The following is a 17494-nucleotide window of genomic DNA, read 5'->3' as shown; positions in this document are numbered from 1 at the left end:
GTGGTCCCCTTGTTGTCTGTAATCGTATTGCTTTCGTTTGAGATTCTCAGGAATATATGATTTCTCTTTCAGAGACTACAGAAAAGGGCAGAGAGGTTTAATGTGGCCTCGAGTTTGGAGAGTAAGAAAGCGGCTCGTGCAGCACGGTAAGTCCTTTCTATTCACAGCTGCTGTAACAAGTGCAACACGAGTGGTAAAATTCAAAATGAAACCTTTATGTAAAATAAAAAGTACGCAACAATTCTAAGTGATATCAAGTCGAGTGAGAGACCAGCTTCCTAAGTTCTCTAGAATTGTAGCACATTTCCCCAAAAGCTTTCCCAAAATGAGTCACTGCATTACATTTATAGGTTGAGTGTAAGGGTACGACCTCTTGTATACTTTTAAGTATACTTCTTCCTGTGGCTTCTAGCTATTTCATTTGTTAGTTTGTGTAATTGCTTTCAAGTGGTCAGTTATGCCTCTTTGTTCCTCCTTCTGCGTGGGAGCAGGGACCAACTACTGTACAATTACACTCTGTCCTGTTTATCTGGTCTGTAGGGGACTTTTTTTAAACTTTGTTTCCTGTTCCTGTCCAGGGAAGCGTCCCTTTTCGTTTGCAGAGCATTCTTCCTCTGAGCTTAGCTGTAAACAAGGCAAAAAATCAGGCGGTTATCTTAGTCACATTTGGTCTCTGTGGGCTCTCTGCACCCTCTCTCAGCTGTCTGGCTCCTGCCCTTCCTTGGCTTGAATTTTCTTTAACAAGTGTGCCTGCTTGTGTGCTGAAAGCAAGGGCAGAGAATCACTTGCAATTGTTTATAGCCTAGGCACCCAGCTGTACCAGGGCTCTGCAATCCTTAGTGACGTTACCAACTTCTGCTTTATACTGGGATCCCACTCGCAGCTCTATCAGTGCACCGCATTTCACACACTCCAAGCGCTCACCTGTGTCAGTGCCAGGAACCCCACACACGCTGTCTGCCAGAGCACTTCAGTTCTTGCAGTCAGTGTACACTGCTGCTCCAGTACTGGGACCTTGGGCGCAGCTCCATCAGTGCACCTCAGTTCTACCTCAACGAGGTCACTTCCTTTCCTATAAAGGGACCCCACTCACATAAAGTTCCATTGCAGCAGCTCAGTTCTAATATTCGGTCCCACTGCCATGCCAATACTGGACACAAAAGAGCAAAACGCAGCTTAACCAGTGCACCTCAAGTCTAACATCCAGCGCCACTGTTGATGGGAATCACCACAGCTCCGCCAGAATACATCAATTCTAACATTCAGTGCACATTTCTTCTCAGTACTAAGGCTCTCACACACGCCCTTTAGGACTCCTCGCTTCTGTGGTTCGGAGGCAATGCGACTCCCATACTGGGCCCCACTCACAGTTCCATTAGGGCACTTCCAGGCTAACGGTTGGCAACACTGGCACGCCAGTACTAGGTCGCACTCATAGGTCCATTAACATACTTCACTTCTGACCTTGTGTGCCCATTACTATTTCATTACTCCAGCCCACATACAACTCTGTCAGTGCTCCTCAACCCTAACCTGCAACTCCCCATTATTCCAGTACCAGGCATTACACGGTGCTCTGTTTCTCGTTCCTCACCCGCTGCTTTGTTATTTCAGCACTGGGCCAGGGACACAGCTCTACCCCAATCCTGATCTGAAGCACCCCAATATTGCTGTATTGGGGTTCACATACAACTCTGCTAATGCACCTCCTGCTGTTCTGCAGTGCCCCCTGCTGTTCCACACTCTGACTTCTGTTTGAGGACGTGGGGAGACAAATCTATTCTTAGCTGCCATCTTTATTTGGGAGGATCTGTTTCACCCATCTCACTCCGTTCTTTCCTTTACTCTGTTTACTCTCAATGTTTTCTTTCTCTTCCACTTTTGTCTTTCCAGCTCTTAACCCCTTCCCTGCCATGGACATAGTGGTTACGTCCTTTGGCGTGGCGCTGAGGCGCCACGGACGTAACCACTACGTCCTGGTATAGGCCCTCGAGGGAAGCGCTGGTGCCCCCCCCCCCTCCCCCACTCCCTCCAGGGCAGGGCTGGAAGGGGAATCGCTATATATGTGTGGGGAGCGACCCCTAAGGCAAGGGTCGCTCCCCTGGGGGGCAAATTGTAGTTAAGCCATTTCTGAAACCACTAGACACCAGGGATTTTTTTGTGTATATACTTGCACATAAGAGGAGCGGCCCCTTAGGCAAGGGCCGCTCCCCGGGGGGAGAAATATTTTTAGGCCTTTTTTGCACCCCATTCTCTCCCCTTCCCCCCCCCCCCCCCCCCCCCCCCCACCACCACCACCGGGCAGATTGGCCTATTATAATTAGTCTGATCTGCCCCCAGGGTTGGCAGAAACGGATGTATTTTTGTTTACTTTTGTTTTTTTTATATGGGGAGCTACCCCTTAGGCAAGGGGGGGGGGCTAATTGTATTTATGCCATTTCTGCCCCCCTTGGGGGCAGATCAGCCTATTTTTGTTAGGCCAATATGCCCCCAAGGAAGGCAGAAACCACTAGACACCAGAGATTTGTATTTTTTGCGTCAGTTTCACTCAAGGGGGGCAGCCCCTTTAGCAAGGGTCGTTCCCCTGGGGGGCAAATGTATTTTAGGCCATTTCTGCCCTCCTTGGGGGCAGATCGGCCTATTTTAATTAGGATGATCTGCCCCCAAGGGGGCCAGAAATCATTAGGCACTGGGGATTTTTTTTTGCGCCAATTTCACGCAAGGGGAGCGGCCCCTTAGACATGGGTCGCTCCCCTGAGGGAAGCAGAATTTATTTTAGGCCATTTCTGCTCCCCTTGGGGGGCAGATCGGCCTATTTCTATTAGGCTGATCTGAGGTGGGGGGGTGGGCTGAAACCACTTAGGCACCAGGGATTGGTGTGTGTGTATATATGTGTGTTTTGTTTGGGTGGCAGCCCCTTGGGCAAGGGTCGCTCCCCATGGGGGCACATTACTGTTTCCCATATCCGCCGTCCCTCTCCCCCCTTGGGGGCAGATCGGCCTATTTTTGGAAGGCCCACCTGCCCCAAGGGCGGCAGAAAGCCCACCAGGGAAGATTTTTTTCAAAATAAGAGGGTGGGGGAATGCCACCCTGAGTAAACGGGGCCAAAGTTGTTCTGCCCACCAGTGGGCAGATGGGTCAATTACCCCCGATCCACACCCGGGTGGGGGGGGGTTTGGGGCAGAAGTCTACTAATGCCAGGGAATAATGGGCTGATGGCTACAAACCAGTAAGGGGGTAGCAGTCTTTCAGCTCACCCTCCGCACACAAAAACATCTTATCCCACGGCAAGCAAGAGGACATTTGATTATTTTGGGTTTTGGTTGTACATTTGGACTCTGAGAGCTTGGCTAACTCTCAGAATCGTCCCACCTGGAATGGTGAGGGCTGCACCTTTTGGACTTTAGGACGCTGCCATGTAGAAAAATCCACAAGTCCTAGACACATCTGAAAACTAAACATCTGGGTGATTCCAAGGTGGTGTGCTTCACATGTATCCCACACCATTTTCTTATCCACAATGCCCTGCAAACCTCCAACTTTGCTAGAAATCACACATTTTCCCCACATTTTTGTGATGGAACCTTCCTGAATCTGCAGGAATCCACAAAATTCCTACCACCCAGCATTGTCTCATCTATAACGATAAAAATTCTGCTGCACTTGTCAGCCTCAAAATGTTTTTTTTCAAACTGCCCTTTTGAACCCACTTTGGTTCCCCCTCAATTTCAACATGTTTTTGGCTCTTCCCTGTCACAGGTACTTGGCCCACCTACACAAGTGAGGTATCATTGTTCTCTTCCAGGGGTATCCTCATCAAAGTCATAAACATTGAATATTCCCGCCCTTGTGCGGGGACCCCGGAGCATATATAAAATATATACACATTATACATGTGTAACAAACAGTCATGCAGGCTATCATGTTAAAAACAGGCTAAAATGCTTTATTTCTATGAAGTTTTTTTTTTTTTTTTTTTTTAAATACTACAATAGAGCATAAATAAGTACCCAAGCTCCTAAAACTAGGCTTGGGGAAGTACGCAGTAGCAAACTCTAGTGAAAAAATAGAGAAAACTGCATTGAAAAACAATGAAGCATTCTTAGCCAATAGGCTGCATGTAGGTTAACACAGGAGAACCATAAAAACTTTGGCACTGTGCCTTTAAGACCCTGAGCACCTCCAGTATCCCACCATGCCTCAGGGGTGAAGGAAAGGTGACAGTTGGTTCACAGTTAGGTCAGTTCTTTTTTCCGGCTCCTTCTGAGAGGATCCTGGAGCATTGAGCTCTCAGTTTTTCTGAGTTTTTCCTCAGAAAAATTCTTTAAAAAAGCGTTTTTTCACTTTTCACTCGACAAGTAACATCTTTGTCTGAGCTAGGAAGGTTTTTTCTGACAGAAAAATGCCTTCTCTTTTTGTCAAATGCCCTGCTTGTGGGAAGAAGAAGGCCCAGTCAGATCCCCACTCTCTGTGCATAGTGTGCCTGCCTCAGAGTCACTGCCCTGACACTTGTAAGTACTGTAAGAACATGTCTAGGAGGACTCTGAAAGACAGAGAGAAGATCCGACTTCATGGGCTTCAGGAGAGGAAAAGAACATCGTCCTCCTCACTCCCCAGGCATCCAGAAGGCCATTCTCAGGAGAGAATGGCCCGGTCGACGTCGACAGGTAGGAAAATACCTGTTTGTTCACCGTCGACGTCGTCGCTACCACCGTCTCACCGGCATAGATCGCCGTCGACGGCGACGCACCCGACGTCGAAGGGAACGGCGTCGAGGGAACATCAGAGTAGGGGCAGGTCTCCGTCGACGGCAGCCCGCCGATCGACGTCGAGCCACCGCCGGCATGCCCGGTCGCCGCCAAAGGCCGTGCGCCCCCCGACGTCAGGACACACGACGTCGAGATCTCCACGACGGCACGGGAAACATCCGCCGTCAACCTCCCATCGCTCCACGTCGAGGCACACGACGGCGAGCAGGTCGAGGTCCAAGGAACGCCGTTCGACGTCAAGGCACTCAACGTCGAGGCAATCAACGGCGAGGCAGGACCAACCGACTGGGCGTCCTTCGACGTCGAAACAGCCATCGACGTCGACGCAGGTTTTACCTGTCCAACAGGGAGCAGAACATCGCCCCTCGCCAGACAAGGCTCAGTCTCCAGTGGTCTCCATACCGAGCGACTCTTCTCGGTCAAGAGCATCTCCTGGGCATGTCTCGCCCATCAACCTATCTCCGAGATGGCTGGAGAGCCTCAACAGACCAGCGGCCTCCCCAGATTCGCAATATTCGCGAATGTATTCACCCACTGCCTCCCCGCCAAGAACGCCATCGCAGACAGCCGGGGCAGAACGGGCTCGTTCAGCTCCTCGACAGCCGACCGCGAGGCCTAGGCGCTCGGCTACAGCGTCCCGCAGCAGATCTCGCTCTCAACGGAGATCCAGGTCGCGCTCAAGAAGATCACCCTCTTGGTCTTCATCAGGTTCTTCTGTCAGGCGTTACTCACCTACTCTTACAGATTCACCACCTGCTAGAGTCTCACCAGTGGATGACATAACCACTTTCAACGAGGTGTTGCTAAGAGGAGCACAGAAACTCAATATAGAGGTTCCAGAACCATCTACCTCCTCATCAATCATCTTTGAGACACTACAACAGAGATCAGCGTCGAAAAAGTTGCTGCCTCTAGTGCCTGGTTTGTTGCAGCCGACCATGGACACTTTTCTGGCCCCAGCCTCGCTTAAGTCTGCCCCGGCTCGGATTCTTAAAAAGTACAAGGCTCCAGAGCAAGACCCTTTATTCCTTAGGAAGGATCCGCCACCAGACTCAGTGATCATAGCTGCCGCCCGAAAGACCCACTCGGTGGCATCTTCATCCACGGTACCCCCGGATAAAGAGAGCAGGCATTTAGACTCTCTGGGAAGAAAGATGTGCGGGACAGCGGCTTCAGCAATGAAGGTCTCTAGTGCGTCTGCGCTCCTGGGCAGGTACGATCGTTCTCTGTGGGATTCCCTCAGTAGATTTACAGAAAAACTGCCCAGAGAAGACAGGCAAGATTTCCAAGAGATTCTACAGGAAGGATGCCTGGTATCTAACCAAGTTATCAGCGCGGCAGCGGATGGGGCGGATTTGGCGGCTCATGGGTACGCACATGGTATCTGTGCGAGGAGATCTTCCTGGCTGAGGCTCACTGGCTTGAAACAGGAGGCACAACAACGTATCCTGAATCTCCCATTTGCCGGGAATTCTCTATTCGGTGCCCATGCAGACGAAGAGATGGCCCGCATGAAGACCGAGGTGGATACCATGAAGGCGGTAGGCCTCGAAAGAAGGAAAGATTTCAGGCGGAGGTACAGACCGTACGATAGACGCCCTTTCCAACAGAGGGTTCAAACCCCTCATTGGTCGCAAAGGTCTCAGCAACGACAGGGACGCCCTCTGTTTCAGCGAAGAAACACAAGGGAGCGAGGGTCAAGTAGACCTCAACAGTCCACTCCAAAAGCACCCACTAAGCAATGAAGTCTCGCTTCCCTCGACACTGTACACCACTCCGGTGGGGGGAAGTATTATTGCTCATCTTCACGAGTGGCACTCTATCACAAGAGACAAATGGGTGCTCAATATTGTCGAACATGGCTATTCTCTCCTTTTCAAGCAGCCTCCACCACACTTGCCACCAACCAAACACAATCCGGCTCATCTCACCTTGCTACGCAAGGAGGCTCTCGCCCTCCTAAGAAAGAATGCCATAGAAAGGGTTCCACCTGCCCACAGAGGAAAGGGGGTCTACTCCCGTTACTTTCTAGTAGCAAAGAAGGGTCAAGAGGGCGTTTTCAGGCCAATCCTGGATCTAAGACTGCTGAACAAATACATAAGAAAGCAGAAGTTCAGAATGCTAGCGCTTCACCAAATTTTCCCTCAACTGCATCAGGGAGACTGGATGTGCTCCATCGACCTGCAGGATGCGTATTTCCACATCCCAATAGCTCCAAAGCATCGAAAATTCCTGCGCTTTCGAGTAGCGTTACAGCATTACCAGTTCAGGGTTCTACCTTTTGGCCTGAAATCTGCTCCAAGAGTTTTCTCGAAATGTATGGCAGTGGTGGCGGCGCATCTACGAAGACAAAGGATATACATATATCCATACCTAGACGACTGGCTACTAAAGGCTTCTTCTCCGGAGCAGGCGAGAAGCCATCGGGACATTGTACTAGGAGTTTGCGAAGCTCTAGGTCTTCAGGTCAATTACCAGAAGTCAACCTTGACTCCAACGCAGAGTCTTCACTACCTAGGAGCTATCATAAACACAGAACTACAAAAAGTGTATCCTTCGGAGGAACGACTGTCCTCAATAAATATGAAGTGCCAGGACCTGTTGAGAGCCAGCGCACCTACGGCACGTCAGGTGACATCACTACTGGGCTCCATGGCATCGTGCATCTTTATTGTCCCAAATGCCAGACTCCACATGAGACCCCTCCAAGAGGCATTGGAGGCCAATTGGAGCCAAAGAACAGGTCTCTGGGAAGACACAATGCGGCTACCGGAGGTAGCACTGCAGTCATTGAGATGGTGGATGCACAGACCTCACCTGTCAGTGGGCGCTCCGTTTCACCAGGTACTTCCATCCGACACTCTGGTAACGGATGCGTCTCTTCAGGGATGGGGGGCTCATCTGGGTCCTTTTCAAGCGCAGGGTCTGTGGTCAGACAAGGAGAAGCAGTACCACATCAATCTGCTAGAACTCAGAGCGGTCCATCTGGCTCTCAAGTCTTTCACACCGCTAATTCAGGGGAAAACTCTATTGATACAGACGGACAATACAACCACGATGTATTACTTGAACAAACAAGGGGGAACAAGATCCCTACCCCTTTCACGAGAGTCCCAAGCGATATGGCATTGGCTCCTGGCCAGAGGAATGTCAATCACAGCAGTTCACCTGCCAGGTCAGCAGAACGTAGAAGCAGACTTTCTAAGCAGACACCTGGAGGACGTTCACGATTGGGTCCTGCACGACGAAGTCGCAGAATACATCTTCGCGCAATGGGGTCGGCCTCAACTGGACCTCTTCGCAGACGATGTAAACAGGAAATGCCCAGACTTCGCATCCAGGTTCTACCGTCCAGGATCTCGAGGGAATGCCCTGTTGATCGACTGGTCAGGGACATTTCTTTACGCTTTTCCTCCGACTCCCCTCATTCCGGCAGTGATCAGCAAACTTTACGGATCCAGGACCAGAATGATTCTTATAGCGCCACAATGGCCTCGACAATTCTGGTACACGGATCTCCTCAACCTGTCGGAAAAACCTCACAGGAGGCTGCCGTGCAGACCGGATCTTCTGAGCAGAATGGAGGGCAGGATTCTGCATCCCAACCTACCCTCTCTGAGCTTAACAGCATGGCTCCTGAATTCCTGCAGTATGGGCACCTAGGACTCTCGCAGGAGTGCATGAACATCTTGAAAGAGTCCAAACGGCCTTCCACGCGGCGTTCCTACGCTTTTAAGTGGAAGAGATTCTACATATGGTGCTGTCAGCAAGGCCATAATCCCATACGGGCGCAGGAGGACGTCATACTGTCCTATTTGCTTCACCTAGCGAAATCCGGTCTGCAGGTATCATCTATTAAGGTACATTTGTCTGCTATTACTGCCTATCGCAAGTCACCTTCTCAGGAATCCTTCTTTACGAAACCTGTAGTCAAGGATTTCTTAGAAGGTTTGAAGAAAGTTTTTCCGCCAATTCGGAGGCCTTCTCCTCCGTGGGAACTGAACATAGTCCTAGCAAAACTTATGGGCCCTCCTTTCGAGCCTATCCATAAGGCCTCCTTACAACACCTTACGTGGAAAACGGCTTTTCTGGTGGCCATTACTTCAGCGAGGAGGGTCAGTGAGATCCAGGCCTTGTCTGCAAAAGAACCGTACACGGTTTTTCATGACAATAGAGTAGTTCTGCGAACTCACCCATCTTTCCTTCCGAAGGTGGTGTCAGAATTCCATATTAATCAGACCATAACTTTACCGACGTTCTTTCCCAATCCGGAAACTCCGGCTGAGAAAGCATTGCACTCATTAGACTTGAAAAGAGTGCTGAAATTTTATCTGGACAAGACAAAATCGATTAGAAACTCTAACCGCTTGTTTGTGAACTATGGTCATTTAAGGACAGGAGAAGCAGCATCTAAGCGAACAATATCAAGATGGATAGTCTCTTGTATTGTTAATACTTACCAGCTAGCTAATAGACAATTGCTAGCGCGGCCTAGAGCGCATTCCACAAGGGGAAAAGCGGCTACAGCTGCTCTCCTTAACAATGTTCCTATATCTGAGATTTGTAAGGCTGCTACATGGAAGTCTGTCCATACTTTTACAAGACATTATTGTTTAGACTCAGATGCAAGAGCGGATGCCCAAGTGGGGCAGGCCTCTCTAAGGAATTTATTTGTGTAAGACATGTCTATTCCTGCACTTCTATCGGACAGTCCGCTGGGTTTAGGGATGGGCTTGCTAATCTATTCAATGTTTATGACTATTGATGAGGATCCCCTGAAAGAGAAGGATAAGTTACTTACCTGTAAATCCTAGTTCTCTTCCAGGGGTATCCTCATCAAAGTCATAAACAACCCACCCTCCTCCCCGGACACACGTCTACTGGAAGTGCAGGACAGACAGTATTTTGATTCAATTATACAAATTGTCACCGTAAAAAGAACTGACCTAACTGTGAACCAACTGTCACCTTTCCTTCACCCCTGAGGCATGGTGGGATACTGGAGGTGCTCAGGGTCTTAAAGGCACAGTGCCAAAGTTTTTATGGTTCTCCTGTGTTAACCTACATGCAGCCTATTGGCTAAGAATGCTTCATTGTTTTTCAATGCAGTTTTCTCTATTTTTTCACTAGAGTTTGCTACTGCGTACTTCCCCAAGCCTAGTTTTAGGAGCTTGGGTACTTATTTATGCTCTATTGTAGTATTTAAAAAAAAAAAAAAAAAAAAACTTCATAGAAATAAAGCATTTTAGCCTGTTTTTAACATGATAGCCTGCATGACTGTTTGTTACACATGTATAATGTGTATATATTTTATATATGCTCCGGGGTCCCCGCACAAGGGCGGGAATATTCAATGTTTATGACTTTGATGAGGATACCCCTGGAAGAGAACTAGGATTTACAGGTAAGTAACTTATCCTTACCAGGAGACTGAGGGGAACGTTGGGTGGTAGGAAATTTGTCGTGGTGCGGGGATCCCACACAGAAATGTGGAAAAAATGTGTTTTGTTTTTTTTAGCTAAATTTGAAGTTTGCTGAAGATTCTGGGTCAGAAAACATTGGGGGATCCACGCAAGCCACACCTCCCTGGACTTCTTCGGGTGTCTAGTTTTCAGAAATGTCTGGTTTTGGTAGGTTTCCCTAGATGGCTGCTCAGCCCATGACCAAAAACGTAGGTGCCACTACCCCCTCCCACTCACCTCCCCCTGCAAAAACTGTTAGTTTTGTATTTGATAATTTTGATGTGTCTAGATAGTGTTTTGGGGCATTTCCTTTTGCGGACACTAGGCCTACCCGCACAAGTGAGGTACCATTTTTATCGGCAGACTTGAGGGAACACTGGGTGGAAGGAAATTTGTGGCTCCTCTCAGATTCCAGAACTTTCTGTCACCGAAATGTGAGAAAAAAGTGTTTCTTTGGCAAATATATCTTCGCAACCAGAAGAGTCCAGCAGACGTAATTGTATATTGCTTTCAAAAATCTGACATCGCAGGAAAAAGTTACAGAGTAAAACATGGAGAAAAATGGCTGTTTTTTTTTAACCTCAATTTCAATATTGTTTTTATTTCAGCTGTTATTTTCTGTAGGAAGCCCTTGTAGGATCTACACAAATTACCCCTTGCTGAATTCAGAATGTTGTCTACTTTTCAGAAATGTTTAGCTGTCTGGGATCCAGCATTGGTTTCACACCCATTTCTGTCACTAACTGGAAGGAGGCTGAAAGCACAAACGATAATAGTAAAAATGGGGTATGTCCCAGTAAAATGCCAGAATTGTGTTGAAAAATTGGGTTTTCTGATTCAAGCCTGCCTGTTCCTGAAAGCTGGGAAGCTGGTGATTTTAGCACCGCAAACCCTTTGTTGATGCAATTTTCAGGGGGAAAAACACAAGCCTTCTTCTGCAGCCATTTTTTCCCCCTTTTTTTTTTAAATGATTTTTTTCTCTGTATTTTGGCTAATTTCTTGGTCTCCTTCAGGGGAACCCACAAAGTCTGGGTACCTCTAGAATCCCTAGGATGTTGGGGAAAAAAAGGACGCAAATTTGCTGTGGGTAGCTTATGTGGACAAAAAGTTATGAGGGCCTAAGCGCGAACTACCCCAAACAGCCCAAAAAAGGCTTGGCACCTGAGGGGCAAAAGGCCTGGCAGCGAAGGGGTTAAAATCCACACGTTAACTGTTTAGTTCTACTCCTCTCCCTTTTTTTATTTTCCTCACCCTCTAGCTACCTCCCCTTTCAAACTCGCAAAAACTTGGTTATTTATTTTCTTGTTTCATTCTTTATTCTTCATCAGGCATTCATTCTTTCAATATTTTTCTCTTCCCTTCATTCTTTCTTTGTCTTTTTTATTTACTCTTTCCTTTGACTCGGAATGTGTCCTACCACTTTAAAAAAAAAAAATCTTTCTTCCTTCCTTTCTCTGGTGTTTTTCTTACCCTTTTCTGTCAATTCACATTTTACTATAAATCCCTCTCTTTCCCGTGAATATGTGGAAGCCACAAGTTACTTCTCGGGACCCGAAGCGTCAGTGGTTTTCCCATTCTGTGTCGGTGGGAAATGTGTTAGTACATACATGCCCTGGTTCTTTCAACTGCTTGTTTCGCTCACATCTCTTTTTTTCTCCAATGTTCGTTCTTATCTTTCTTGTCACAATTCTTTCATTATTTTTTTCTCTTTATCTTTCGTTCGCTAGCTTGCTTCCCTTTTTTCTTTGCCTCACACATTTGCTCTATTTCTTCTCTTAGTTGTGTTATCATTTCCTTGTTCTTTCTTTCCCTTTTTTCTTTTATTTCTTTGCGATCCCTTCCCTTTCTTACTTTTTAGCCTGTTATATTCCTTTCGCTTCTCTTTTTCTGCCCCATCCGCTTTCTTTCCTGAGGTCGATTTATCAATGGGGAACAGATGCAGAGGCACCAAGGCTCAGAGACCTATGGACCTCATTCAACTCTAATTACTGCTGTATTTTCCTACCAAAATTGCAGTCAACCATTTTCCTTTCTTACGCCAGAGCCCATGACACCGTTACTACACCACTTGTCCTCTCCATCTTTACTCCTGGCTCGCTCTTTCCTTTCTCCCTCCAATCCACCCCAAATTATATTTTTGTTATGGTGTTTTGAGCATTACACTCTGCCAAAAGTTTATTTCTGATAAAGGTTTACTTGATAATTGTATATGTTTTTAGATAGAGGCAGTAGGTAAATGGAAATGTTTCAGTTAAATGCTGTGTCTCTGGAATTATATGACAGGAAAAAACGAAATCATGAGGCAGGGTTGACCAGTTTATGTGGCAAGAAAAGCCCAGTTATGAATTTACAATGCTAATAGCTCAAACTCAAGAAAATGCAAGACCTATTGCATGGTAAATGCTTGTTATGTTATATTGATTTGTATAGAGAAATAAACACCTGAGAGGGTATCCAGGTGCTTGAAACATTGATTTTAAAAAGACCCATGGTGCAAAATTTCAACACTCTTGTCCTTTCAACAGTGTTAGTTACAAATAAACTTTAAAACATCTAAGCTGAGGGAAGCAGGTTTCTTTAGAAACCTCTTCCTTTGATATGTGCTGACACATTTCTTTTGTGCATTAACACATTGTGCCTGACTTTGGAATGACATATATTATGGTGTGCCTAGCGTGATGTCACATGATGGGCCCGCCCATACCATTGAAGCATTTGCTTGAACCTTAGTCAGCAGTCTGTAGTAGCTGCAAAATTTGGGTCCATATTTATGGCATGGAGTGTTACTCTAAAGAGTTGGCACATTTGGTGTGTAGTGGGGATGTTCTTCTTGTGCCCAGAAGGGTTAGTATATTCACTGTATTAGGTACATTGTGTGAGTTGGAAAGAATAGCATCCTCTGTGCTAATTGCGTTCTGTGATGTTAGCCAACATAGAGACCCTTTGAAGGGTGCATTGTGTGATGTTGACCAGCTTGCAGTTGTCTGTGCTAGTTTCTGTGGTGTTAACTAGCATACAGCATCTGACGTAGACATTGGTAAGTAATGTTGATAAGGGCACAACATGTATGCTTGGTACATTTTGTGATATTGACTGTCGTATAGCGTCTGTGCCTAGTAAATGATGACCAGGGGGCCAGTACCTGTGCTTGTTCAGGGATGCCTACCAGTGTACACAACACTTGTGTTTGGTAAGTGATGTTGACCAGTATGCATAGCCTGTGTTTGGTTAAGTGAATTTGACCAGCAAACAGCACCTGCGCTTGGTACATTGTGTTATGTTGGCAAGCTATGACTTTGCTATCTTAAGTACGTTGTGTGTTTGGGAGCATGTTCACCCCGCTCTTCAGTTTATTCACCCGTTTGCAAATGTTCTCTTCCCTGTTGTTGGTACATTATATGATGATGGATAGTATGCATTGTACCATGCTTGGTTTGTTGTGATGTTAGTGAGTACTGCTGGCTTGGGATCAAGTCCAGTGTGATAGTGGTGACAGTGGACTTTCACGAACTTGGTATCATCTGTGGTATTGGCCAAATTTGTCTTATAGTCCTAAGTCTATTCTGTGATGTTGGACAACTTGTGATTTCAAGTACTTGGTATACATTTAAGTTTGGAAGCACGTGTTCCCCTGTGTTTGGTATGTTCAGGAACGTTTAGCATGCACACTGAAATGTTTGGGAGCATGTTCTCCTTGTATATGAAATATTCTGTGAGATTGCCTAATGCATAGCTCCTGTAAAAGGTACTTTCTGTGATGGAGTCCTCTGCATAAGGTACATTCTCTTGGTTTTTGCCAGTGTTCACTCCTGTATGTTTAGTACATATTTGTTGTTTGGTAGCTTGTTCTTCTTAAAGACTTTGATATTGGGGAATGTTCGCTCCCCTTTTATTGTAGGTTGTGTAATATTGGTGAGCGTATGCTCACTTTGAGCTTACCACACTGTGATGTTGGGGAGGAACTTACTATGTTCCTCGTTTGTATGGAGCATCTGCCACTCAGTGCTTGGTATACCTTTAGTGGTTTTGGGAGCTTCTGTTACCCAGTCCTTTTTACATTTTGATGTTGGAGTATGGCCCCTTAAGTTTTCCATACCATTTGTAATGGTGGCTGTCACGTTTCCATGCGGTTGGTTTACTGATATTCTGAGGAGAACGTATTTCCATGGGCTGAGTTTACTGTGGTCTGATGTTGAGAAGTGTGGAGTCCCTGCGTTTATTACGTTTGCTTGTATTGGTGAGACACATGATTCCTGTTCTTGGTTGATTTAGTGAAGTTGGGTCTTGTGTTCTATATGCTTGGTATATTCTGTTCCTAACTTTAAACTCACCTATGCCTGATGTGTTCTGTATGGTTGGAGAATATTTACTTATTTGCCTTAGGATATTGACCAAAGTTGGGGAGTGGTTATGAGTTCTACTGTGCTTGGTTTATTCTCGTCATTGTTGAGGTGTTCTCCCTTTTGCCTGATGCTTTAAATGTGTTTGGATCACATGCACTCTCTTTGTTCATGGGGTGATGCGATTGGTACTTTCTTTGATGTTGGGGATGATGCACACGGTACATTTTTTGATGGTGGAGATGATGGACTCCCTTCTGCTTGGTACATTCTGTGAAATTGTGGAGGGTATTGAAGTCCACTGTACGTGCTTCATTCTCTGTGGTTGTGGAGCACGTTCTCACTGTGAGCTTAGACCATTTGTTATGTTGGTCAGAATTGCGTCCCCTGTGCTTGGCAAACGCACACCTGCGTCCTTACTTTGGGCAGTGTGTTTCTCTTGCATGATGCCAACTCAAAGTACCATTTAGGGTAACTTAAGAATGTAAGTGTCTCCATTTTCACAGTATTTTGAGGTATTGTCTTTTATATGTTTTGTAAACTTACCATTCTGAGATCCCTGCAGGGTTCCGTGTAGCAGATAAGCACAATGTTTTTGGACCAGGACTTCTTTTTTTTAACATGTCTCACTGCATTTGATTTAATTGGTAACGTGCACATCCTCAATTTGTAATGCAGGCTACTCTAGAGTTAATATGCTGCTATTTATTAAATAAGTGTAATGTGACTTTTCTTTGCATTCCATGCAGGTTTGGAATATCATCTCCTTCAGCAAAAGGTAAGAACATAAACACCTGAGCGTAGTAAACTGTGCGTTGGAGGGGAATTTCTCTGTTAGTTAAAATGTGCGCCACTTAGTCTTCGGAGATATTTGGTGTTTGATCCCAAACTTGTTAAAGAAATTCAACATGCCAAGCCCCTTTTATGGATGTCTCTGCACACTTGAACTTTCACTTTTATTTCCTGAAAGATGCCCAACTACAACTGAAACCATTTTCTCAAATTGCGCTTCTCGTTGGAGAGTTATGCAGTCTTTATAGATCTCTGCTGACTGCTTTCTTAAATATTCGAGAGGGTCATTTCCTCTTTTAATGGGCAGAAAAACTGTGCATAAGTCCCTTTTTAGGCACTTGATGTTACGGTGTGAAAATGTACATTCTCTTCCAGGGGTGCCTCATCAATAGCACCCATTTGTCTTTTGTTATTCCACGCCACTCGTGAATGAACGCTGTGATACTTCCCCCAACCGGAGTGGTGCACGGTATTAAGGGAAACAAATCCTTATTGTTTTGCAGGAGCTTTGGGGGTAGACTGCTGAGGTCTGCTTGACCCTCGGTCTCTTGTGGCTTTACGAGACTGGAAGAGTGGACGCCCTTGTTTCTGTTGTGGCCTCTGGTACCAATGAGGGGTTTGAACCCTCTGTTGGAACGGGCGCCTGTCGTAAGGCCTATATCTTCACCTGAAGTCTTTCCTTCTCTCGAGGCCCACTGCCCTCATGGTGTCCACCTCCGCCTTCATACGCGCCATCTCCTCATCTGTGTGGGTTCCAAAAAGCGAGTTTCCGTTAAACGGAAGGTTTAGGATACGCTGCTGCGCTTCCTGCTTCAATCCTGAGAGTCTTAGCCAGGAAGACCTTCTCGCACAAACCCCATGCGCGTAACCATGTGCTGCTAAGTCTGCATCATCTGCTGCCGCACTGATGACCTGATTGGAGACCAGACTTCCCTCCTGAAGGATCTCCTGAAAATCCTGCCTGTCCTCTCTAGGCAGCTTTTCTGTAAACCTGCTCAGTGAGTCCCAGAGTGACCGATCGTATCTGCCTAGGAGTGCGGAGGCACTGGAGACCTTCATCATGGAAGCCGCTGAGCCACACATCTTCCTCCCCAGAGAGTCCAGGTGTCTACTCTCCTTGTCCGGTGGAACCATGGAGGATGATGCCACTGAGTGCGTCTTCCGGGCTGCGGCCAATATGACTGAGTCCGGCGGTGGATCAGTCCTGAGAAACAAAGGATCTTGATCAGGTGCCTTGTATTTCTTTAAGATCCTAGCAGGAGCTGATCGGAGGTTGGCTGGTGCTAAAAAGGTGTCCATGGTTGGTTGTAGAAGACCAGGCACCAGCGGTAACAATTTCTTTGAAACCGCCCTGTGTTGCAGGGTTTCAAAGATTACGGATGAGGAGGTTGAAGGCTCCGGGACCTCAATATTCAGCTTTTGTGCTCCCCTGAGAAGCACCTTGTTAAAAGTTGTGATGTCGTCCACCAGGGAAACTCTAGCTGGTGGAGAATCCGTTAGAGTCGGGGAGTACCCTCTTACTGAAGACCCCGACGATGTGGACCAAGAAGGAGACCTTCTGTGATGGCGTGATCTTGATCTGGATCTTCTCTGGGAGCGTGACCTGCTCCGAGATCTTGTTGCAGCGCGCCGAGGCCTAGTGGCAGACTTGCGAGATGCAGAACAAGCCTGTTCTGTCCGCGCTGTTGGCGATGGTGTCCTCGGGAGAGAAGCCGAAGGTGAGTACATTCTCGAGTATTGCGAGTCTGGAGAAGCAGTCGTTTTATTAAGACTCTCGAACCACCTTGGCGATAAGTTGATGGGCGAGATGTGCCCAGACGATGCGAGTCTCGGGCGCCCAGACGAACCACTCCTTATGGAGACCACAGGACTTGTTGGAGTGTTCTTATCAGCCGGCGGTAGCCGACGTTCTTCTCATTGTGAGATAGGCAACACCTGTGTCGACGTCGAAGGGAGTACCACGGACTGCTCTGGTCTCGACGTCAAGCACCTCGACGGTGACTGGTGGTCCCTTGACCGCGACCTGCTCGACGTCGTGTGCCTCGCCGTTGAGTGATGGGCCCGCCGACGGCGGATGTCTTTGCTCTCGCCGTTGAGGTGATCTCGACGTCGTCTTCCGTGCCGTCAAGGG

The 17494-nt window shown here is 47.0% G+C and overlaps 1 protein-coding gene across 3 annotated transcripts in view; it reads left to right on the top strand.

The window, feature by feature from the left end:
• Positions 1-17494, top strand: part of SARNP (SAP domain containing ribonucleoprotein) — a 432317-nt gene that overhangs the window by 163030 nt on the left and 251793 nt on the right. For all 3 annotated transcript variants that reach the window (XM_069230612.1, XM_069230611.1, XM_069230613.1), the window contains 2 exons: positions 73-146; positions 15321-15349. In XM_069230612.1, coding sequence (XP_069086713.1) covers positions 73-146; positions 15321-15349 — 103 coding nt within the window. The remainder of the gene's footprint in view (positions 1-72; positions 147-15320; positions 15350-17494) is intronic.

This window comes from Pleurodeles waltl, chromosome 4_2 (genome assembly GCF_031143425.1).
Source record: "Pleurodeles waltl isolate 20211129_DDA chromosome 4_2, aPleWal1.hap1.20221129, whole genome shotgun sequence".
NCBI lineage: Eukaryota > Metazoa > Chordata > Amphibia > Caudata > Salamandridae > Pleurodeles > Pleurodeles waltl.
The sequence above is the reverse complement of the archived record's forward strand: the minus strand, read 5'-3'. Positions and strand labels throughout refer to the sequence as shown.